The 25,122-nt window shown below is 37.3% G+C and overlaps 1 protein-coding gene across 6 annotated transcripts; it reads left to right on the forward strand.

Moving 5' to 3' along the window:
* The first annotated feature begins 68 nt into the window (after positions 1–68).
* On the forward strand, positions 69–25,028 carry myo9b (myosin IXb). Of its 6 annotated transcripts, none has more exons than XM_026205118.1 (42): positions 69–141; positions 1,027–1,914; positions 7,546–7,640; positions 7,946–8,008; positions 8,124–8,223; positions 8,460–8,560; positions 9,266–9,389; positions 9,893–9,982; positions 10,185–10,301; positions 10,430–10,564; positions 10,657–10,778; positions 11,164–11,305; positions 11,430–11,625; positions 11,716–11,791; positions 11,921–12,013; positions 12,234–12,341; positions 12,516–12,555; positions 12,963–13,085; positions 13,320–13,400; positions 13,500–13,610; positions 14,915–15,037; positions 15,144–15,293; positions 15,867–15,991; positions 16,066–16,554; positions 16,764–16,851; positions 17,342–17,497; positions 18,686–18,774; positions 18,867–18,958; positions 19,131–19,315; positions 19,482–19,589; positions 19,708–19,878; positions 20,152–20,193; positions 20,291–20,402; positions 20,489–20,562; positions 20,739–20,928; positions 21,536–21,664; positions 21,757–21,862; positions 21,949–22,080; positions 22,323–22,446; positions 23,141–23,247; positions 23,507–23,634; positions 23,879–25,028. In XM_026205118.1, exons 2-42 carry the CDS (start codon positions 1,087–1,089, stop codon positions 24,127–24,129), a joined length of 5,916 nt encoding a protein of 1,971 aa, XP_026060903.1. In that variant the 5' UTR covers positions 69–141; positions 1,027–1,086; the 3' UTR covers positions 24,130–25,028. The 6 variants fall into 6 exon arrangements, with proteins under 6 accessions (XP_026060903.1, XP_026060902.1, XP_026060906.1 ...); XM_026205117.1 differs by lacking the exon at positions 69–141 and adding an exon at positions 148–392; XM_026205121.1 differs by lacking the exon at positions 69–141 and adding an exon at positions 148–392 and having other exon boundaries at positions 23,507–23,646; positions 23,879–24,152.
* The last annotated feature ends 94 nt before the right edge of the window (positions 25,029–25,122 follow it).

Consider the following 25,122-nt stretch of genomic DNA (forward strand, 5'->3'; position numbering starts at 1 on the left):
TACCTGCGTGAGCGCGAGGCAGCTGCAGTGGCGGGGTGAATGCAGGCGAGGGCGGCGTGTCATCACACATTTCATCGGCAATTAAAACACGCTACGATGTCAGGAAGTAACACGCCGCCCAGCGTCGTCAACATTCTGGAGGCGAGTTAGTATTCTTCCTTATTTGTCGTTGAACATTTCTCGGTGTTAGTCATTTGTGCCGTTTACAGAATCGTGACTGTTTTACCTGTGTAGTATATTTCGGTTTATCTTGCCCGATTTGACAGTAATGCAGGTGGACGGCTTTAAATAGTAGTTGAAGCACTGGAAGTTTTATCTGGAAAGCACGGCAGGATTTATTCCATGTTGGAAATGACTCCGCTCCGTAACACAACGAGCGTGTTTTGAAACGGGTATGTTTACTGGTATTGGTATTTAATGTACTTATTGTTTTTTATTGGCAGTCCATTGAAAGATAACTATCGTCTGATTTTCTAAACTCTAAAAAAGACAGTTTGTCACTGTCGTTTAAACGCGTCATGACGTTTTATCTCGTTTGCGTTTCTATTACACTGTTATTTTGACTATACAATTAAATAGTTCTTTATGCTATGCTAGGATGGTATTGGTGTATTTATATTTTTCTATACATTTCAAAAATATTTTAAAAACAAAAATATGTTATTGTACGTTTTGACCATGTTGTGAACGTTTATGACAATATTATTTTTCACATTATATTTTAACATCGTTTGCTTGTAATCATACCGAAAGAAAAGTCAACCCAGTCGACAGAGAAAAATAGTGTAAAGAAATGAATAAATATGAACCGCTGTACTTGAGCATTAAAAGTGAAATTGAATTTTTAAATTAATTTCTTTGACATTTTTCTTATTTTTTTATTAAATAAGAGTTGTGGCACACAGTTTATGCTGATTTATAAACTGTTGCAATTCCAAAATTAGACAAGTGTGTACATGCATACACTGGTGGTCTGACTGCTGTTTCCTACTTCAACTCACATTCTTTCTTCTCTTGTGTTTCCAGATCCGTATCATGCTGTACTGTGCAGTGTGGTATTCTGATGCATGTCTGTGTGTTTAAAGAATGAATGTCACTAACGGCAAGACGATAAGCTGCCAGGATGAAACGGTATGCACTTTGCAAATTTACCCCAGGTTGTCCGACAAACCTGGGCAAAGCTGCATCCTCAGGGTCCCAAAGGAGGTAACAGCATCCACTGTCATCAAGAATGCCCTTGACACACTTGAATTGGACAAGTCCAAGATTTACGTCCTTGTGGAGGTCCAGGAATATGGCGGAGAGGAGTGGGTCCTTCAAGCCAGCGATCAGCCTGTTCAAAGAGTCCTTCTCTGGCCTAGAAAGGCCCAGGACAAGCACCCTCAAAGTGATGGATACTTTTTCGCCCTTCAAGAGGGAAGCTATGATGCCGTTCACGTTATGACATCTGTCCGGCAAGAGAAAGTAGCTCAGGGACTTGCGAATCGGGGTTTTGTCACGCAACAGCCCCACGAATATGACGATTTATGTAACCTCCCCGAGCTGACGGAGGAGAGCATCTTGGGAACCCTGCGGCATCGCTTCCACAAGCAGAAGATCTACACGTTTGCGAGCAACATTCTTATTGCGGTTAACCCCTTCAAGTTCCTCCCCATCTACAATCCCAGATATGTCAAGATGTATGAGAACCACACGCTGGGCAAGCTAGAACCTCACGTCTTTGCCATCGCGGATGCTGCCTTCCACACAATGCTGAACAAACGGGTCAACCAGTGCATCGTCATCTCCGGTGAGAGTGGTTCTGGTAAGACACAAAGCACCAACTTCCTGATCCACTGCCTGACTGCCCTCAGCCAGAAGGGCTATACAAGTGGAGTGGAGCGAACCATCCTGGGGGCAGGCCCTGTGCTTGAGGTAAGTTCTGCTGTGGGTTTGAGGTTTATCAGATTTCATTTTCTACTTTGAAGTCTGATAGTGCTGTAGTTGTAATCGGAAACCAAGAAAGGATGCAAAACAGCAAGTTAGGTTGAGACCCTGATGTTTTACAATGATAATGTCCGTTGAACGGCAGCTGTAGCCTTGTACAGAACTCAGCAATAAACCATTTCTTCAACTTGATTGTATTTAAACATTTTTTTTCACATTTAGACGTTTTTCATGTTCACCTCATCTCAAATGATGCATTGGCTTTAACAGCATTTCTTTAGTGGAAATGACGTTGGAGTTAGTGTTGTAGGTGTAATTGGCTAATGTGAGACTGTGTCCTACGTCTTGCTAGCACTCATTTCACAGCTAGCATTTTTTACACATTACACAATATGAAATAATATTTTCAGTGTCTAAGTTTTTATTTGAAAAGTATTTATAGTATCATTAATAATTTACTTTTAATTTATTTTCATATTTTTATTGTGTGCTTTTCACATCGCCTTGAACTTCAGTTTTTCAGTTTCTAATTTTAGTTTAGTTAAGTTAAATTTTGTCCCATGGGTCTAGATTTTGTAAAGTTACAGTCTGTATCTTGACTGTAACTGTAGTGTCATTTAGTATTGAGTTGCTTGACTCATATTTTTTTGATTTGCTGATAAAGAGTCCCTATTAAGAACGGAAGTGATGACCTCTGTGCAGGAAGTGGCTTGCCCTGTCATAGTATTTAACACGCTTTGAGCTCTTCATGTTGAGGACTATTAACAGTGCAAGATAACTATGAAAAATGTAATACTGTCTTTAATTAGTGCAACAGATTGTGTCAGAATGGTTTCCACTTTTCTCCATTAAAGGGGTCATATGATGTTGCTAAAAATAACTGTATTTGGTGTAATGCAATGTGTTTCTGAAACGCGTCGATTTTTACAAAGCTCATCATTCTAATAAGCAAGGTGTGCTCTGATTGGCCAGCTATCAAGTGCATTGTGATTTGCTGAAAACCTCAACCGTGTGACCAAAATGTGATGCCATGCCACAGGACAAAAAAAATGAAACCCATTATAAACAAGGCATTTGTTGCATCCATTGGGGACACAATTACTGATTACAATGACTTGATGAAAATACAGTCTTTTAATGCGTTGCGTGTTGTGCTGCATAAACAAAACCATGTCTGTATTTGTGATCAGAGAAACGAAAAACAACAAGCTCTACCCTACACTGCACAAAACTTGCGTTTTTCATCAGTGGCAAATCCTTTACATATGAAAACATACTTACAGGCTGTGAGTCAGAAGCGCCAGACTCTCTTTGCAAATTTGGAACTGCCCCTCTTTATAGAAACGGTCACCGGCATTGTAGGCTAGTCTCACAGGAAACAGTATTTGGGTTGAACTGTTCTAGAACAGTGTTGTAAATACAACTTAACCACTGATTTCTAGTTGTGTCCTCTTTTGGAAGGCCAAACAAAGTAGTTTCGCTTTCACAATGAAACGCACAGCATCTCCACAACATAGCGGTGGTGGCAACAATACTACAGCCAGAATCAAACTTATTCCTTGTTTCTTTGCATGTATATTTGGGCAGTGTTATGCAAATCTTCCCACATTGTGACAGACATATGGGGGCACATTTGAACGAGGTGTTTTAGGAAGGCGTGGTTGACTTAACTTTGAGAAAGAATATCTCTTTGGGTTTGAGACTTCAGCTTTTGCAACTGTAAAGATCTTCTTTATGCACCAAGAGCTTGTAAAGAGAAAAGAAAACTTGAAATCACATCATATGACCCCTTTAAGCATTGCCAAACTAGGATCTAGAAACCATTCTGCTTTGTCACATGGCCAGGGCACTTTCACACCACTTCCTCTGCTTCTCTCATGGAAAAGGGGAGACCGCTGACTCCTTGTACACTATAAATAGAGACTATAGATCATGAAACTCTCAGTCACAGTTTAAGGGTTTCAACACACTGATATTTTTAGGTGCTGCCATTGTTAATACTCAAAACAATGAGATGAATGACTAGTTCACAGCACTCTTAGGAGTTGTATATATTAAATACAAGTAAGGTATATATCTCTGAATAATCCACTTCCTAAATTTTCTTATCAGGATTTAATATGAAGTTCTACTAATGTGCCAATGAAGTTCTCTCAAGGAAATAACTCATAATTCGTTGGGTTTCCCGCCCTCTTTAACACACCGGTCAGCCTTGTATTAACCTACTGGGATTCTCAATCTGATCATAAACAGGTTGAGCAACTTCTCTGTTTTTCGTAAAAACTTTCTTTTATCACCTCGTCCCAGCCCCTCTCAGTTCTGCAGTATTGCTTACAAATAAAGAAAATGGCAAAGAGGAACAAGCAGCTTGCGTTATGCATTGCTGGTTTAAAATAGGCTATATTTCTTATAAAAAAATTGGGTTATGTTTTGAGTAGTTGTGTGTAATGGATAGAAAAACAGAACAAGCAAGCAGAGTGAGATGGGTGAAACTTTATTATCATACGCCTGAAGTTGCGTGTGACCATTAATATTTGATGCACATTAAAATGAATAGATTAGATGATTATTGGATCCCATGTGCCTTAGTAAATGATAAATGAAACATGCTCCTGAAATGAATCATTGAAGTCTTCCTCCCAAATTTAGTACTTAAAGTTCCATTTGTTAACATTAGTTAACTTGGGGCATTAATTTGGGTACACGATGACACTTCTGTATAAAAGTCTGGGGTCAGTAAGATTTTTATTTTTTTAAGAAATTAATACTTTTATTCAACAAGGATGCATTAATTAGTCATAGTTATGATGTTTATTTGACACTGCTGTATAAACAAAATTCTGTTCTTCTGAACTTTTCTATTAATCTGAGAATCCTGAATAAAATACACACAAAAATATGACCAAGTATAAGAATACACAAACTTGTTTGTGCTTAGAGACTTTTTGGTACAAATAAGTGTTGTTTCATATTACTGAGTTCTGTTATCCTCCTTTGGGTTTGTTGAATTAAAAACACCTGTCCCTGTTTCCCACTTCATTCTTTCATCAAGGCCTTTGTGTACTGTGTTCACATACAACCCTCACAATGATATGCACATTGTTTGTATGGTAGTGTTATTTACTCTTTGTACTGTTTATCTATTATGCATTAACTCTCGAGACTCCACCACCACAATAATTGCGTTTTATGTTTTGGTTCATAGAGCTTAGCCCTTGAGTAGACAATTGTACAGCTTTACTCGCCTAAAGAGTTCTTCATTCGATATCCAGTTAGCATTGTTCCATTTAAGGTATTCAAACAGATTTGAAAACTCTGATATTAATAAATAGTCCTCCTTAAAGGAACACTCCACTTTTTAGAAAATAGGCTAACTTTCCAAATCCCATAGAGTTAATCAGTTGAGTTTTACTGTTTTCTAAACCATTCAGCCGATCTCCGGGTCTGACGTTAGCACTTTTAGCTTAGCTTAGCATAGATCATTGAATCTGATTGGACCGTTAGCATCTCTATCAAAAATGACCAAAGAGTTTCTATATTTTTCCTATTTAAAACTTGACAGTTGTGTAGTTGCATAGTGTACTAAGACTGGCGGAAAATGGAAAACGCAGTGATATTACGCAGCGCCTGAAAATAATCTTCAGCTAGTGTGTGTAGTTGCAGCAATAACAGAGTTGCTGAAGACTATTTTCAGGTGTACCCATGGTAAGGCAGCAAAGTTCCTTGACTATTACGCCAAGAATGAGAGTATTGTTCCTAGCCATATCGGCCTAGAAAATCACAACTTTTCATTTTTCATCGTCTTAAATACTTTTAAATAGGAAAAATATAGAAAGTTTTTTGTAATTTTTGAGTGAGGTGCTAACGGTCTAATCCGATTCAACGGTCTATGCTAAGCTAAAAGAGCTACCGCCAGACCTGGAGATCGGCTGAATGGATTAGAAAATTGTAAATCTCAACTGATTAACTCTATGGGATTTGGAAAGTTAGCCTTTTTTCAAAAAAAGTGCAGTGTTCCTTTAATGGCCACTTTTTTGTAACAAAATAAGAGGTACATTTCTGAAAAAAGGTCAAGAAAAGAAAGCTGTATGTTGTCATTGTGTTTTTTTTTTTACACTATGGAAATTATGGGCATTATGCTGCAAGCATCATTTTTTTTAAACTGTCCATATTTAGGGTTACTGTTGAAAACCTACTAAACCTACAGATGCTTTTGAGAAAAAAAATGGGTCACAAAAAACTGGGTCATGTCATGTTTTGAGAATAAACTTGTTGCACTTGCACTAAATTTTTACTTTCACTGAACTTTGATATTAAGAGTTTCTGCAATTCAGTTTTCATTTTTACTTGATTGCCGCGAGAGGTGTCAGTGCTCTTATGGCATCTGAGGAGTGCGCCTGTGACCTTTGTCCTTTCACAGAAGAAAGAGTTCTTTGGGAAAGCAGACCTAGCAGCTGTTTAAGATGTACAGCAGTGTTGCACCTGATCTCCCTCTTGTTGTTGAGCTGCTAACTCTGAACTGTTTTGTGTCCTATGTGGAAGCCCTGGGCGTTGGTTTCATCAGAATACCAGAACGAGTCAGTGTACGCCAGCATGTCATGACAGGCTCAGTCAGGCCAGCAGATTAAAACTTAACATCTGACAGATGTAACTGCTCATTCAGTTTTCTTTCTAATCATGCATTTCCTCAGTATTCATTTTCCTTTGAAAATGGAAGTGGAACAGGGAAGCTATATGTTTAAAACAACTGTACATCAGGATATAGTCCTGAATTATGGTAATGGTAGAGATCGTCTTGAAAGTATGCGCATATTGAGAATCAATAGGCAGCAGTGAGCAAGCCTGTCTTTACATGTTACACATGCCAAAGTCTGTCTAGAGAATCTTTTCCATTTTTGTGGCACAAAATATCAGATATAACTTCTCAAAAACTGCCGTTATCTGCCATTGTTCTGGAAAAAAGAGAGCTACATGTTCACTGAATAATGTTTTTGGTTCATAAAGCTATCATAAGATTTAAATGTATCAAATAAGTTGTAAATAAGACTTTATAGTGTTTTCATTGCATCAGAAAGAGTGGTTCAGAGATTCTTTAAAACATCTTAATTTGTATGTCACTGAGTGTCATATGAGTTTTAAATGACATGGTTGAATAAATTATGACAGATTTTTCATTTTTGGGTGAACTATTGCTTTTAACTGGAATGGGAGGACAATTGCACATATATTAGCATTAACTACATCAACAAGCAAGTTAAACTGGGAAACAAAGCCATCTAAGATAGATGTGTTCCTTTGTGTGTGATGCCTGAGGTTGATATAAAATAAGCTCTGTGCTGCCCACTAAATGGTTTTTTTATTTCTTTTGTAGTCTACAACAACCTACATTCTGTGGTTTGAACAGCTAATAATAATAGGGTCAGGCTGTGGTTTCAGATCCAGTTTTTCTGTTTGACCTTTTTCTCAGGCTGGTTGAACTGATTGAGTTAGGCAGGCCATATTTGTCTCAGCACAAGAGTTGTCTGTCAACATTTGTTGTTTTTTATTTAGTCAGAAATATCTTTGTGTGGGATTTAAAACAATTTTCCTCTCTAATGCATTCCTTTCTGGCTTCCTCAGGCCTTTGGAAATGCTAAAACAGCACACAACAACAATTCAAGCCGCTTTGGGAAGTTCATTCAAGTGAATTATCTGGAGAGCGGCGTTGTGAGAGGGTGAGTCATTTGTGCACTTCTGCCCATTCTACGTCAAACACCAGAGCTCCCACAGCTTCTCATCAGCCACAAAAGAGATTTTCTGAACTTGATGCTAATGCATTTTATCCTGTGAGGATAATGTTAACTTATAGTTATTATTTAATACTACTAATTCATGTTCTTAACCACCATACAACATTTGTTGATCTCATGCACCTTCTTTTTAGAAAACTGGCAGAAAAGAACATCCATTGGGGACATAATTGCATAAATTCCATGCCATTGATCTGTATTGATTCAAAACTGTTTGTTCACTGTTTTAGGGCTGTGGTTGAGAAATACTTACTAGAGAAAAGCCGCCTAGTGTCCAGAGGAAAAACTGAAAGGTAAAATAAAAAAATAGTTAACCATTATCTATATGCATTTAACATTTAAATCGGAAATGTGAGAAATGTATCACAACAACATACATTCTGTGTGTATTTGTTATCTGACCTTCAGGAATTACCATGTTTTTTACTACCTTTTGATTGGAGCCTCAGAAGAGGAGAAAGAGGAGTTCAAGCTCCTGCGTCCTGAACAATACCACTACCTCAAAGAAGTAACTCTCAGAGAATCAGTGTTCCCTAACAGAGCCATTTTAGTTTCAATAAGTGTTCATGATGCTCTCGATTGTCTTTTGGGCAAAAGTGAGATCACACCGAGAGCAAATAGAGACTTCTGCTTAAGCTTGTCAGTTTTTTTTATCCTGATAAACATAGTCATAGTCTGGGCTGACCTGTCAATTTTATTTATAAAACTGTTAACATTAATTGTTTAATTTTCTGCCCCTCAAAGGAAATCCCGATTGTGGAGGATCAAGAAGAAATGAAACATGAATTCAGGAGACTTCATCAGGCCATGGAGATGGTTGGTTTTCTGCCATCCACCAAAAAGCAGTAAGTGAGAAGTGATTTCATGTAAAATATTATGGTGGTCATTCAGTCGGAAATGACGTTAATTAATCTTAAATTATTTTAGACCAGTTGTCACAGAGGTTAAATTATAAGAAATTCTAATTATAATGACCTCAATTAAATTTTTGTAATTTACGTAATCTGAAATATTTATTTAGCTCCGTTTAAAACACGGAACTGTTCATTAACGAATACCCATAAATAGTAAATATATGTACAGATTACTACAGTATGAATAAGATTTATGATTTCTAATTAGTTTTTTCCTAGAAGGATAAAGTCACACTGCAGAAAATTTACCAGCTGCTTGCGTGACTAATAAATGAAGAATTCTGCTCTGCTACAAGTCTGCGCTTGTCATGGAGTGAAAAAATATATCAAGACTTGCAATATGCACTGTGGTCTTTTTGCCATGACGACAGAATGCAGTACTGCAATGTCAGACGTGACATATTTAGATCATTATGAGCTCCCTTCCAAGGAACAGCAATGTTTCTTTATGTAAATATGGTTCTATAAACCTGTTAACTCGAGATCTTTTCCAGTTTGTCATTCGATTTACCTGAAAAAAGAACCAAACATTCCACTGCATTATGACATGCAATTTCTTAAGGCACCTTGTGGAAGTAAATATATTTTATAAATCTACTTCATACTGTATTGTAGTTCAATGATTGTCTTTTTCAGGATATTCTCTGTACTCTCTGCCATCCTGTACTTGGGAAATGTGACGTATGAACCAGAAGATGATGGCGAGGGGCTTAAAGTTGGGCCTGATTTTGTCCTTTCTGCTATCTCTGACCTACTCAAGGTACCACTGGCTACTTTAGTGTTCAAGATAAATCCATCACAAGAGGCTGAACTTCTTTCTCTCCTACTGCTTCAAATATTTTCTATTTATTGTGTGTGGCACACCACTCAAAAAACAGAATTACATTGATTTGTAACACTCGGCAGTAAACCTCACCCCCCAGTTCTTTGGAAATACGAACTTTGTAGTGACATCTGGGACATCACAACTACATTGCTAAGAAATAGTATTGTCATTACGAAGTGATTACCAAATATGCATTCACATATCATATTCAGTGGATTTTGTAGAATCAAAAACCTCTGAAATCTGATGACTCTTAGCAGGTTTTTTCTTTTAGATTTTCAGGTCAGAATCCTTTACCCATTTCCCCCTTTTTGATTTTGATTTGATTTGTCATTTAAAGGATTACACAATCTGTGAAAGTCTTTTAGATCAGGTGACAGATTCCTGTCATTCTCTGTTTGAATGCTTCTTTTTATATCATCCCTGTTCAATGACAGGTTAAAGTGGAGCTGCTTGTGGGAGCACTGACTACAAGGAAAGCAATGACTGCTAATGACACGCTGATTCTGCCTTATAGCCTCAGTGAGGTGAATACTTCTATTATGTGTTAGGTGGTACATTTACTGACATTTGTCAACTCTATACCACCATCCATTCATCGACTCATCATGTGTTAAATGCTTATCTGTCATACTTTATGCAAGAAGTCAGCTGTTTGATGAGGTGGCTCTGTTTCTTAATTTCTGTACTGTAAAAATCTGCTGATCTCATAATGAAACTCATCTTTAGGCCATCACTGCCAGAGACTCTATGGCCAAGTCTCTGTACAGTGCCCTGTTTGACTGGATTGTCCTGCGAATCAACCATGCTCTACTAAACAAGAGAGATTTGGAGGAGTCTGTCCCGGTGTGTAATTCGTTTGTGATATTATATTTACATATAACGTACACAATTCATATGGAAGGGCTTGACTTGGCAAACTGAAAGCATCTGCTTTGAAGTTGTACTTGATAAAATTATTCTCTTCCTTACAGTTCTTATCCATCGGTGTTCTGGACATTTTTGGATTTGAAGATTTCAAGACAAACAGCTTTGAACAGTTCTGCATTAATTATGCCAATGAACAACTACAGTATTACTGCAATCAGCGCATATTTACACTCGAACAAGTGAGTGGAGTTGTACTTTGATTGATTTCTCCACTAATTGTGGTGGATGGGACTTTCTGCAGCATATGCCTCACACTTGCATTGCTTTTTAGGAGGAGTACAGAGCAGAAGGAATCATATGGCACAATATTGACTACCCCGACAACATTGGCTGCATCAGTCTCTTCAGCAAGAAACCCACCGGACTGTTTTACCTGCTGGATGAAGAGAGCAAGTGAGTTCAATCCCTTAGTCCTATTGCATGTATTGTAATATTAAAGTACAGTTACTTAGGTTTTACAGTGTTTTAGTTCTTAAATTGAACATTTAGGTCAGGACCTACTTTGCAACAGTGACTTATAGAATTTTAGTTCCTTATTATGGGATGTAAATGTATACAACAAATAATATTAGAATGTATATTAATAATTGTTAAAAGCGTGTGCATGCTGTAAAAATCCACTGAAGAAGGTATATCTTCTGCAGATCCACTACATGAATAGTATCTTGCATATGAGTTAGGATGGACAGTACAGAATCTGAATTGTTACACAGCCAATCTTTCATTATGTTGTTTCGAGTAGTTCAGTAATGAAAATTCTATATCATTCCCTCCCTAGTTTTCCTCGAGCCACAGATAGCACTCTACTAGAGAAGTTTAAGCAGCAGCACCAGGACAATCCGTTCTTTGTGCAAACCCCAGTGCGGGAACCAGCTTTTGTTATCCAGCATTTTGCTGGCAAGGTCAAATACCAGATAAAGGTAAAGGGACAGACCCTGAAACAGGTTTTTTTCCCTTTGCACAAGAGTGTAGTTGTGAAACAAATCATTTGTCTATGGTGGGAAAACAATACTGAATAACGTTTGTGATGTTCCTGCCCTATAGGACTTCAGAGAGAAGAACACGGACCACATGAGGCCGGATATTGTTGCGTTGCTTCGTAGTAGTGAGTGCAGTTACCTGCGGCAGCTGATCGGGGCCAATCCGGTGGCTGTGTTCAGGTGGGGCATCCTTCGGGCCATCATACGTACACTGGCTGTGTTTAACGAGGCTGGGCGAAGCTGGACAGAAAAACATCCAGGTAACATCTATGCGATCTGCTAACACCTTTTTACTTACAGCCTGCAGAAGTGGATTACCATTGATTTGAACATGTTTGTTTCCATATCAGATCAGGTCAGGCGCTACTCCAGACTCTCTCTTGGGGAAATGAGGAGACCCAGCACTGTGGTAGAGAGGATGAAGAGGTAAATGGACTGGATTAGTTCCTGTAGATGTGGGGCTTCTTGATTTATGGCAGATAATGTTTTTTTATATATATATATTTGATCTATACAAAAATGTCCTTTTAACTGCTTTTAAATGCATTTCTACAGCCAGGGGACTTTGATTGACTTTTCTTTTGATCGGTCTGAAGAGGGTCCACTTGAAGCATTTGAGGACATTTTTGCAACATTTGAAAATAAGAAGTAAGTTCACCATCACCTTAAGGATCTTTATACGAGGTTTGGGTTCTTCTGCATCTGAGGATGATTTCCTTCTGTGAATTAAGAGTCTTAACTGATTTCCTTTTTGATTGGATTCCTTTTCTGTGAAATGGGTGATTGGGCTGACTAATTCCAGCTGTTTACTTTTTATTGTGTTTATTTCCTTTCTAAATTTTTCTGATTTGGGGTTGGGGTCAATCAGGGAATTGCATGCCAAAGTCCTCCAATCCCTTAAGCAGTTTGGTGGTGAAGTTCCTCAAAAGTTGCGTCTATCCACAATTTCTGTGAGGAAGTCTCGTCTCTTCTCTCAGTGAGTGGGCCACATGTTCTGTGACCATCTGTTCGTGGCGGCTCCACTTCTCTCTGAGCTTGTGCTTATGTGTCATTTCAAAATCAAATCAAATATTCTTTCCCTTTTTTGTTTTTGTTTTTAAAATATTTCTATTTTCAGTCAAAATCTTAATTATATCTTACTACTATCTAGGAAGAACAGGCCAAACAGACACAAGCAGCTAATTCCTAAGGTAAATTAATTCAACAAAACCTATTGTTGCAGTGGTTTTGGTAAGGCAAGCTGTTTTTAACCGTATTTAAGAAGTGCCCATGTATGCTTGATACTTGTCAGCTTTAATATATTTTTATATGCATCTTAATATAAATATTTATTATATAAAAAACAGAATATTTAAAAATGTTTTTGATGCCTTTAAATCACAATAATTATGCAATTCTTTTTTAGAATTAAATTTAGTTCAGGTATATCCAAAGTTGTACATGGGCGAAAATGTAAATAAAGAAAAGTTTATTTTATGATTAAATGCATAAAATGAAGAAAATGTATATTTTCTACTGTGCAATGTATGCAATACATTTTCCTTGGTTTAAAATACGAGGGATTCCACTAAATGTTATTGTGTTGTTTTCTGTACAGAATCTCATAGATTCACAGTCTCTGAAATTCATTATGGGCCTGACGCAGCACAACCGGGCAACCAGGTCTCTGCTTCATCTGCACACCAAGAAGAAACCTCCAAGCATCAGCGCTCAGTTCCAGGTTCAATATTTTTATTATTATCTTAGTGTGGAAAGCATAAGCTGCTTCATCAGAGGGCTTATGGATCGGTTTGTTCCATCTCTGTGTGAAAGCCTCTTTTGTGGTAGTTGTAAATGAGATAAAAGGTTCAGACCCCCAAAGCTGTGGGGAGGTTTTGATATGATTTGCAGGGGTTTAATGGATGCTGATGGACGAATCAGTGAGTCACATGCTTTCGTGCCTTAAACTGTCCAGGCATCTCTAAGCAAGCTGTTGGAAACCCTGAGGAAAGCAGAACCGTTCTTTGTCCGCTGTATCCGATCAAATGGTGATAAGGTATGGTGGAGAGCTATTGTAAGTTTTTACGATTTATCCGTTTTGTGTATTGGATCAAAGATCATGTATACAGAACAATGCTGGTGAATGTGTTTACAGAGGGAAATTCACTTTGATGACGCTCTAGTCCTTCAGCAGCTGAGGTACACAGGCATGCTACAGACGGTTCGGATAAGGAGGTCTGGGTATGGAGCAAAATTCACCTTCAAGGTAATGTAATACTGTATGGACCGTTTTTAATCAAGTGTTATTAATTAGGGATCTGAATTTAATGCAGTTTTATGGTAACTATTAAGGAACTGTTTATATAACCAATTTATTTATTCCCCTTAATACTTATATAAAGGCATTTCATTTTAATGAAAAAACATTGATAGGATTAAAAACATTGAAAAGGGACAGATTAAGAAACAGTTATAAAGTGGTTTGCTGTGGAATGTATGCCAGTAATAGGTATAAATAGTTTTTTCTTTTTTTAATGCCTAATCAATACCTTACTCCTCTGATAGACTCATTTTCTTAGTTTCTTCTTCATATGAAGACTTCTCAGCAGTTGTTTGCAATTGTTTGGAGATCAATTTGATTGCTTGATTTGTTTTAATTGATTAATAAGTGTTCCTGTGGCTCAGTGGTAGAGCATTGCATTGGCAGCGGAAAAGGTTGTGCCATTCGATTCCCAAGGAGCACATGTTAGATAAAAAATGTTAGCCTGAATTCTCTGCGAGTTGCTTTGGATAAAAGCATCTGCTAAATGCATAAGTTTAATTTAATAACCGTTTTATTTAAGGAATAGTTCTGAAAATTTACTCACCCTCAGGCCATCCAAGATGTGAATGAGTTTGTTTCTGTTTTGGAACATCACTTGCTCACCAGTGATTCCTCTGCAGTGAATGGGTGCCGTCACAATGAGAGCCCAAACAGCTCATAAAAACAAATAACTGGAAAAACTCTGGTCCATCAAATTATGTCTTATGAAGCTAAAAGCATCATCAACACCTTTTTAACTTTAAATAGTTGCTACAGGCTAAAATATGAGACCTCTACCTACAATATTGCTTTCTCCAGTGAAAAAGTAAGCTTGTGTGAATCAAAGAGAAATATACACAGATCAAGCACCGTTTACCAGTGAAAACAGTCCAAGGCAGTTCTAAACTAAGATGTTGGAGGATTTTAATGTAAGAGGAGAACAGGAAATGGATTTTTTAATGGAAGAAGCATTGTTATGTACTATCGACACAGATTTTGCTCGTATTATGCTCTCATTGTGACGGCACCCATTCGCTGCAGAGGATCCATTGGTGAGCAAGTGATGTAATTAAACATTTCTGTCATCTGTTCCGATGAAGAAACAAACTCATCTACATCTTGGATGACCCAAGGGTGAGTAAATAATCATTGTGTACTACTCCTTTAAGATTTGTTATTGTGAAACAATTCATTTTGGAACCATGAGTGCAAATGCGTTTCATATTTTGATTTAAACAGACATGTCTTATTTTACAATGTCACTGCAGGAGTTTACAGATCAGTTCAGAGTGCTGCTGCCAAAGGAAATATCAACCCCTCAACAGGACATCACCAACCTGCTGACCAAAATGGGATTACCCAGATCCAGTTTTCAGATTGGCAGAACAAAGGTTTATTTTACTTGCACTCCTCACTACAGAAGTACTCACAATCTGCATTTTGTCATTCAGATCATTTTCCAGCTTTCCATAATTTACTGTCAATCTATGTGCACAGGTGTTCTTGAAAGAGTCAGAAAGACAAATTCTTCAAGAAGCCCTTCATAAAGAAGTAATGAGGCGCATCATCATCCTGCAGAGATGGTTCCGTGCCTGTTTGAGGAGGAAACAATATTTGCGAGAGAGGAGAGGAATAATAACCATTCAGGTACTGTTCATTTGGTTGTTCAAGGGTTGCCTAGGGACTTAACACAATCATATATAACCTTATCTGAAAGGATATCAACCAGATCTTCAGTGCGTCTCAATTATGATTGAAAGTCAGCTAAAACTTACTTGCTAGGCATTTTAATGATTTCTGAAGGGTCATGTGACAGTGAAGACTAGAGAAATGACTGCTGAAAATTTAGTTTTGTATTACAGGAATAAATTACATTTGAAAAAATATCATTTTAAATTGTAATATTTAACAATATTACTGTTTTTCCTGTATGTTTGATAAATGCATTCCTTGATTAACATAAGAAACTCTTACCACCACAAGCTTTTAAACAGTTGTGTATGCATTTAAAATGTTTTAAACAAACCAATAGTATTTAATACTCATCCTGTGTTAGACATGAAAGATTTTCATTTTACAGTATGAAATGCTGTTATGCAGTGTTGTGTAATTTATTTTAATTTTGAATTGTCATGAGCCTTTAACGGTTTGTGGACCTGGTTGCGAAACTGCAATAAATGATAATGTACCTGAGCAGAAGTTTCCTCTCTCATTCCTCAGCGATCGTGGCGTTATTTGCGTGCGACATACCGAAGCAGAGCAGCTATTGTGATTCAGACTGCCTGGCGAAGGTCCAAGGAGAGAGAGGAATATCTGAAGCAGCTAGAAAAACTCAAAGCACCAACGTAAGTCCAAGTTACCTTTGAGGGTTTTTTACTTCTAGGTGAAACAATATTAGTCATTTTGATCTTTCTTTCAGATCTCAGACAGAGCTGAGCAATTTGAACAAGGCTGAGGAAAAGAAGCCAAGTCAGCCAAAGCCACAGCCTCCACTGCCTGATGAATCCCGCACACCTGAACGAAAGAAGACCGAGGAACTGAGCCAGCAGTCAAACACAGAGACCAAGCCTAAAGTCACAGTACAACCCACTAGAATCAAAAAGCAACTCAGCATCAGTGAGGACCGATCCATTAATGATGATAAAGGCAGGACTGGCAATAAAGAAGAACCACCATCTCATGCAGGCCTCCCTCGGCCTGTGTCGTTTCCTGTGAACATGAGCCAAAGTGCTTCTGGTGAAACTCAAAATGCTGTACAGCTACAACGTCAAAACAGGCCAACAAGGTTGAAGGAGAAGCCTGACAAATGGAAGGAGAAATGGAAGGAGAGGAGCAGTGAAGTGCCAAATATGGAGAACGTCAGTGCTGAGATACTACGACTTCAGAACCAGAGAAAATCGGGTTTGCGGTAAGAGTTTAGTTTTTTTTAAATAAATACTTATAAGTAAAGGATTAAAAAAAAACATTAAACTGTGTATTTGACTGCTTGCATCATTAATGTTTTGTGTATAATAATTTGTCCTTTAAGCAGCCATGTTATGATGTATATTTAGTTTTCAGGCAGTAATTCCTGGCTGATTATTCCTCATTTATTTGTTACGGTTTCTCATATGATAGGAAATGTGGCATTTCCCAGTCCCTGGATAATGTGTCCATAATGAGTTCTTCAGAGTCAGACAGCTCGGCCTCATCATCCAAGACTGAGGTACTGTTCAAAAATTAGTTTTGGTCAGTCTGTTAAATCAAAAATGTTACGAGAACTCCAGGAAATGTTTTACTTTCATTTATTCTTGTCCCCAAAAACAGATGTGTACCATCATATACACTACCGTTCAAAAGTTTAGGTTAAGTTTTTTTTTTTTTTTTTTTTTGGAAGAAAAAAAATTATAACTTTACTCTGCAAGAAGCCATTAAATCAATCAAGAAAGACACTAAAGACATTTATAATGTTACAAAAGTTTAAATAGATAAATTGAATCCTGAAAATAAGAAAAAATATGTACAGTTTACATAAAAATCACACCAGCCACTAACCTCTGAATGGTAGTGTACCGGTATGTTGAGAGAATCTCAAAGATGCTGCACTAATTATTTTACAGTGTTTATGGATAACTTAATCAGCAGGTACAGGTAATTTTTTTTCCACCTCATCTAAACTGGTTCACATATCATAGGCTATGTTTCAATCCCGTTAGAACTTCAGGCACAAACGTCGGCTAGCACGTCCCCGCAGTGGGCTGAAGTGGGATCAAATGGATCTAAGCGATACGGAGTACTGGAGTTTTCCCCTTCCTCCCATAAGCCCCTCCACTCCCAACCAGTCCAGTGTCCGCATGGAACTGGAGACTGTGGTAAAAGACTGTCCCAGTTACAAAGGGACCATTCGAGCTCCTGTGGGCCTTGCTTTTGCACGCAACAGCTTTCATACCTTCAGAATCGGCATTAGCTTTGAAATTGAACATTTCAAATACTTTTTTTCGGAAACCAGGCTGATCCTGTTCTTGGATATTTCTGACTGGAAGCTGGTTTCTGACCTTTTTTGTTTCATTTGACACTGTACACACACTGAGGCTGCTGCCAGGTGTTATAATGAGTGAATATAGCAAATAGATATAAAAAGAATAATAATGTTTTGGTGGTTGAGTTGCAGATGTTTTAAATGTTTGACTCCATATACAAAAAACTGACCAGTGCTTTTGACGTTTGTTTGACTTCGAAAATTAGTATCTTCACAGGGATTTAATCATCTTTTATAGTACTATTTGGGTCTTAAATAACATTATATACTAGAATATTTTTGATCATAAACTCATTCTATTTTATATTAAATGGATAGTTCAACCCAATCATTATTAAAAATTTTAGGTGAACTATCCCTTTACTTTAAGATATAACTATCCCTTATAACATTTTTGTAACACTCACTTCCTCAAAACTGACCTCAAGCTTTAACAGCTCCAGTATCTGTTTTGTGAGGTTTTAGTTTCTTATTTATTTACTATTCACCAAAGAGAATCATCTCACATTCGCAGATACTGTGGCTCTGAAGAGCTTTGCCAATTCATTTAACGGTCATTTTCATTAATTTACTAATAATTGTCAGGCCTTGTGCAGGTTTAGCAAGACACATTCTGCACAGCAGTATGAAATACTGCAAAAATTTCATAACCCATAGCAAAAAAGGTCAACATGGATCTTGGGAAGCAGTGTGGGAGGTTGGTGGTGGCATTAATCTGAGGAAATCAATCCCAATCAATTTGCATTGTCGGTCAACATTACTGTTGGAAAACATTCTTCACTAAAGGGTTGTCAGCTAAACTGCTGTTTTGCATCTGCTTGAATATTGTCTTGCTTTTTCCTGAACTATCTGTTGCTGGTTTGCTGATCTGAGTGTGGCGGGACTATGGGGAACAAAGAAATATATACTATAAAAACAAATTATGTGTAAATTTGATTTGAGAGTTTGGATGAGTGAACCACTTGTTTTTTTCCCTGCAATTTCATGATAATTTTCCTCTCAACTTGCTGTGAACTTTCAGATCCAGTCACCTGTAGAAACTGATGCGTGCATTAGTATCAAAAGGAGGACAAGTGAAGAAGTAATTGTACCATCAAACACACCAGAAAGGTGATCAGTCCTTTTCTGTCTATTTTAAGATGCATATAAGTATGTTGCTTGAATTTCAGTTGAATTTCGATTGTTCTGTTTATATCTTGTAGGCGGAGAATCCTACAATTTTTTAAGAAGCGTCAGACACCCCAGGATGGGAATATAACTACGGCAAAGACATCAGCAGAAAAAGAGGATCTAGGTTGAATTATTCTCCCAGACTCATATTTGTTCATGTGTTAGTTAAATATTTGAATGAATGGATAAAAAATAAATTAAGAAAAATGTATTTAGTAGGCTAGTTCTGAGTAAATGTTTCAGTTGCAATGACTTGGCTCTTTTTCTCTCATTTACCTCTCTCTTCGGGTCAAAAGCCAGTGGCTCTGCATCTTATTCTACACATGTCAAGAACTCAGCCACTTTTCCTGGACCTCGTCGCAATCCCACCATTCAAATCAGCCGGGCTACTCGTGTCCAGGAGAAGTGGAATGCTTCGCTGGACAGAGAAATCACTGACAGTAATGAACTTCGCCATTTGGATGAGTTCTTGGGAAATCAGGTTTGTGGTGATTGTTTATATTCTTCATCAGCTTTTTGAAAGGCATTTTGATTTTAATTCTGAAGTTGGATTTGACACCCTAGTTGTTCAAAGTCCCAGATCCTGATAGCTTGTTGATTGTCATGACTTTTAAGTGCTTAATTTGTTGATGTGGTGTTGAATCCAGATGAATGATCTGAGCACCCGCACAAAGGAACTCTCGGAAACAGAGAAAATCTTCTTTTTAGCCACCACACAGTTCAGAGACACCATTAAAAGCATGTACTCCATATCAGTAAGTTTATCTGTGCTCATCTATATAACCTTACTCTCATCATATTTTCACAAGGTCAGTAGATAAAATTCATTTTTTGTGAATGTGTATGAAATGACCTGTTTCCTTTGCCCAAAAGAATCCCAATATTGGTTATAAGGCCCTGATGTCAGGTTACCAGACGAAGGTAAACAGTCTTGCAGGGATGAAGAAAGCATCTGAGGTGCCGCTGGTGGTGAATCTTTTTCAGTCAGTTCTGGATGGATTTATCAGGGGAGAGCTCAAACGACTGGAAGCAGAGCCTTGTAAGGTAACTTAACAAGATTTCCACAGAAGCTTAGCTGTGCTTTTTTGAGGAGGCAAGATATCACCTGATCTTTGAAGAATCTGGGCCTGCAGAATTCCATAGAGGACTTTAGATTTACACAAAAAATACAATTCCCAATTGAATCCAGTTTTGCTAATTTTGTAATGTTCTTAAAAAAAACTTTTATACTTTTGATCAATTTCATTGAAAAAAAAATCTTAATCCGACCTAAACTACTCCTCATTTAGCTTGTGTGTCTTTCTGTCTAATTTTCAGGTTAAAGAGAGGAATAGAAGAAAATCTAAAAGAGATACATGTGTAAGTTGTTTTTGTGACCCAAAAACACATTTATATTTATGACGTATAATGTGAATATTTATTTAACCTCCATAATAACTTTTGTCTTGTCTTTAAGACTAAAAGCCCACTGGGTCACTTGTTTAGCACATACCAGGTGACCATTATGCAATCATGTGACCAGTGCACCTCATTTATATGGGGAATGGAAAAGGCCTTCATGTGCAGCTGTAAGTATCTACCATCCTTTTCATTAAAATACGTGAATGGACAAGTATCCAGACAGCGGTACTTTATGCCATGTTTTCTGTTTCAGCTTGTAAAATGGTGTGTCATAAGAAGTGTATGAGCAAGATAACCGTGAATTGCACAGGTCACTTTGACAAGAAGGTGAGCACTGCTGTCATATTACTTTACGTAGCCCATCACTAACACACCATTGCCACATCATCTTCTCAACCCTGCTGACATGATAGCATATATAGTCAAAGAAGTTTGATTTCTGTTTGTAATAAAAGATGTTAGATCATATAGTTACAGTTTATTTGTATGTATCCATTATTTAGAAATATGGTGAGCAGAACCTCCACTTTGGTGTACCTGTCTGTGCCCTGGTCCGCACAGCTGACTCCGTACCATTCGTCATGGAAAAGATGCTGGTTCATGTTGAAATGAATGGACTGTACACAGAGGGCATTTACCGCAAATCTGGCTCAGCCTGCCGAGCCAAAGAGCTTCATCACTTATTAGAGAAAAGTAATCGTGTGATTTCAATTGATTGTGTGATTATTTACCTTGTCTATATGTGTGTTGCTCTCTAGAAATAAGAGGGTACTTCAAGTGATTTTCTTTTTTTTAAAGGAATAGTTTAAATTCAGAGATGTATCTTTACATAGCTTGCTCACGAATGGTTACACTTCAGTGAATGGGTGCCATCCGAATAAGAGTTCAGACAGCTAATCCAGTCAATCAGTTAACATCTTGTGAAATTAAAGGTGCTTGTTTGTAAGAAACGGTGCATCAAGATGTATTTTAACTTCAGAAAAGGTCATCTTGTCTGAATCGGGAGCGAAATATGCACAGATCAAGCACTTTTACAAAAATGCAGCTTTTAAAAATACTTTAAATGATGGACTGGAGTTGTGTGGATTATGGTGATGTTTTGCTCAGTTGTTTGAACTCTCATTCCGATGACACCCATTCACAACACAGGATCCACTGAGGAGCAAGTGATGCTAAATTTGTTCTAATTTTCATCAATTAATATTTTTTTGAGTTTTGCAACCTTTTGGCATGTGCTTACTGTTTAATATAATCTATTTTGCTTAACCTTTGCGCATTAAATTTTTTTTAATCTCCCCAGATCCGCAAGCTGTCAGTTTTGACGACTACCCCATCCACACAATCACCGGCCTTGTCAAACAGTGGTTACGGGAGCTACCCGACCCACTTATGACATACAGCCTCTACAATGACTTCCTGTATGCTGCGGGTAGGTTATTCACCACATGCAGTTTTGGATGTGAAGGCTTAACATGAATGCCACATATAGTAGGAAGAATGACACGCTTTCTTCCCCTCCAGATCTGCCAGAAGCATCTGAAAGGTTGCGTGCTATCTACCGAAAGTTGGATGAACTACCGCCCCCAAACTTCTCTACTCTCGAAAGGCTAATTTTTCATCTTGTGAAGTAAGGAACCATTGCAAATGACTAAAGCGAATATTAGACAACCTGTGCATTGCCTCACTACTTGTGTACTTTCTTTTTTCATTTAGAGTGGCAAAAGAGGAAGCTCACAATCGAATGTCCACTAACTCTCTGGCTATCGTGTTTGCGCCCTGCATTCTACGCTGTCCAGATTCTTCTGACCCACTTCTCAGTATGAAAGACATAAACAAGACCACTCTGTGAGAATGATTTTGGTTTATTTGTATTCTTTATGATTAGATTTGTATAATTTGACTTCATGCTGGTGGTTGATAGGAAAAGGTACAATAAAAATACAAAAATTCCGTAAGCAGATAAATTGTTAATTATTACCGTTTAATTGTTAATTGTCCGACACTTTTTAAAAAGGCCAACATTTTGCCAAATTTGACTACACTGCCTCACATATGAACCTTATGGTTAACTTAACATTTATGTGCAGCTGTGTGGAGATTCTGATTAATGAGCAAACAAGGCGCTATAATCAGAAAATGGATGAAATTCAGCAGTTGGAAAATGCAGAAGCTATGGCCATTAAACAGCTCAAGCTCAGAAGGCAGAACACGGTAAGAAAACCATGACATGCTAGGTTGCAAAATACACTTCTTTTTTTTTTTTTTTTATCAAAGAATGCCAAAAAATATAACTCTTTCCTGCAAAAAATTTCAGCAGCAAATTGTTTTCAACATTGATGGTAATAAGAGCATTTAAAAGTTTATCTAACCAGCAGTGTAAAACATATATCACACTTCAAGAACAGTAAAACTTGTATTATAGCATCGAAATGATGTAATGCCATTATTAAAACCCCTTTTTCAGGTATACTAAAATATGCAATATAGTAACCGAACACACCTGTATAAAGTAGATCACCATGCTGCAGTTGGAGAACCTTTTTTAGATGTCGGATCGAATCTTCTAGTGGAAAGATATATATACTACATAAAATAGATACTTATTCTAATGTTATTCTTAATGAATCTGAAAAATTGTGTAGTTAATACTTTTAGTATGTGGTAGCCATTTTATACAAGAAGTAAACCACTCAAGACTGTGCTATTCTGAATACTGTCATAGCTGTAGACAACCAGCGACACATAGTGGTTAACTATTCATAATGGAGGGAAGTCTTACGTACCTCATTGCTTAAATGTATGTGCCATTTCAAGTCTTAATAATTAGCCCTTTTAGTATAACAGTTAATAGTGTACACCTCATGGCTCTAACTTATCATGATTTCATGATCTCATTTTCCTTTAGATATTTGATAGGCCAAAATCAGGTTCAGACATCTCCTCAGTGGACGGAGCCAACCTTGAAATCGAAAAGGACCTGCTTGAAAGAATCAAGTCCATTAAGAAGGAAAAGTAAGTTGAGAAATGATTGTTTAACATTTTTTCATGCGTTAATTATTCTTGCTCCTGGGAAAATAATTACAAATTGTTATTTGTTTCTAGTGCTTAATTTATATTGAAGTAGTGTCAGTTCACATGTGCATTTTGATCTTATGTTCAAACCTCAGTAACCTTTGTCCAAGGCCATAGGTTAGGCTTGTGCTAATGTTTTTATTGAGAATTATTAGTACCTCTGTTGTACAGTTCACAACATCTTCTGTTTGTCATTTAGAAACGATTTGGCCTTCAGACTGCCTGAGCTTGACCAGGATAGCTCGGATGCTGAGAACATGGACTCAGAATCATTAGTCAGCTCCTATAGTCTACTCGAAGACCATTTTGTGAGTTTGGACTCGGAAGGTCAGTACTGAGGTACAGGACATTTTAATTATATTATGCTTGGACGCCTCGCATGCTCTGCGTTAAAGAGGGCTTGGATTTGCTGCTCTTTCGGTGAGCTTCTGTTATTTAACCTGATTATTTAGTTATTTAACCTGCTGTTTCTCTAACCACGGGTTTGCACCGCTGCTTTTATAAAAAAAAAAAAAAAAAAATGTGTTAATATATATAGTCCCCAGTGGCTAATCCAAAGCATCTCTTTCAGCAAACACTGCCTTGAACAGCTCTGAACCAGAAAAACCTGCTAAACCACCTGATCCAACACATGATCCCAAAACAGGGATTAAAGAGCCTGCAGAGGAACAAAACCAAAACCGCTCCACCTCACGCCGAGAAGGAGTCCAGTCCATGTGTGTCATCCAGAGCCAATCCCTTGCCACCTCCGTTTCTGCTGGCAATCAGGGCAAGAGACGTTTTTCAGACCTTGACATCCCTTTTATAGATGAGGAGGTTTGACATGGTTACACCAAAAAGAACATATTCTAAAATCTTTGCAAATGTTTGTCTTTCCTGCAAAGGTTCAAGCAATCAGTATCCCAGTATCAGTAGTCAGTATCCCATTTCTGATCATATCAACACTCACTTTGTTTTGAGGAATACATGAAATGCCAGGTTCATTCAAGTGATCTTATAGCATGATGTGTTTATAGAATACATTTCTTTAGGTTTTTTAAAAATCTTAAAAGCCATAATTTACTTTATGTTTTGCTTGGAACTATTTAAGCATTCTTTCTAATCTTGGCAAAATTTTGATTGTTCAAAATATTTGATTGTATGTATTTTGTCATAGTTCTTCATTCTTCACACAAACAAGGACTGTTCTTTTAATGCATTATTCTGTTAAGTTTTCTGTGTCAACCAGTGCTTTCTCAATTAAATCAAATCTGATTAGTTATTTTTATATTCCTTTTTTATGAGATGTTGTAACTATCATTGCTGTTCTTGCATGCCTGTGTGAAGTGCACTGTTCAAGTAAAGCTGCTGCAAGATATATATGTATTTTTTAATGCAGTTATCCACTGCCGTTTCTAAAATGTTCTCTTATCAGCAGTAACTTACTATGCTTTTGTTTTAATGAGAAATCTGTAAGAAAATGTCAGTGTCATAAAGGCAGATGTTTTATACTGTAAGAATAGTACTGATATTCCGCTCTAGTGAGGAGAAAAGGTTACAACAGGTGTGTCAAAACTGGGTTAATGCTGCAGATTGTAAACTAGAATATATTAGAACACATCTTGCTACATCTTGACTGTAAATTGTTCAATTATGTCATGTAAATTTAAATCAAATGATTTCAGTTTTTTGTTGGCATTGAAGACCTCAAATTATCTAATAAAGATCCAACAAAATGATTATGAACTGTCGTTTACTCTTCTAAAATAACAAAATGACATCCCCAGAGTAAACCAGTCTTTTAGTGAGGACAACACAATAAAATAGCACAACAGT

Source organism: Carassius auratus, chromosome 27, assembly GCF_003368295.1.
Source record: "Carassius auratus strain Wakin chromosome 27, ASM336829v1, whole genome shotgun sequence".
Classification (NCBI taxonomy): Eukaryota; Metazoa; Chordata; class Actinopteri; order Cypriniformes; family Cyprinidae; genus Carassius; species Carassius auratus.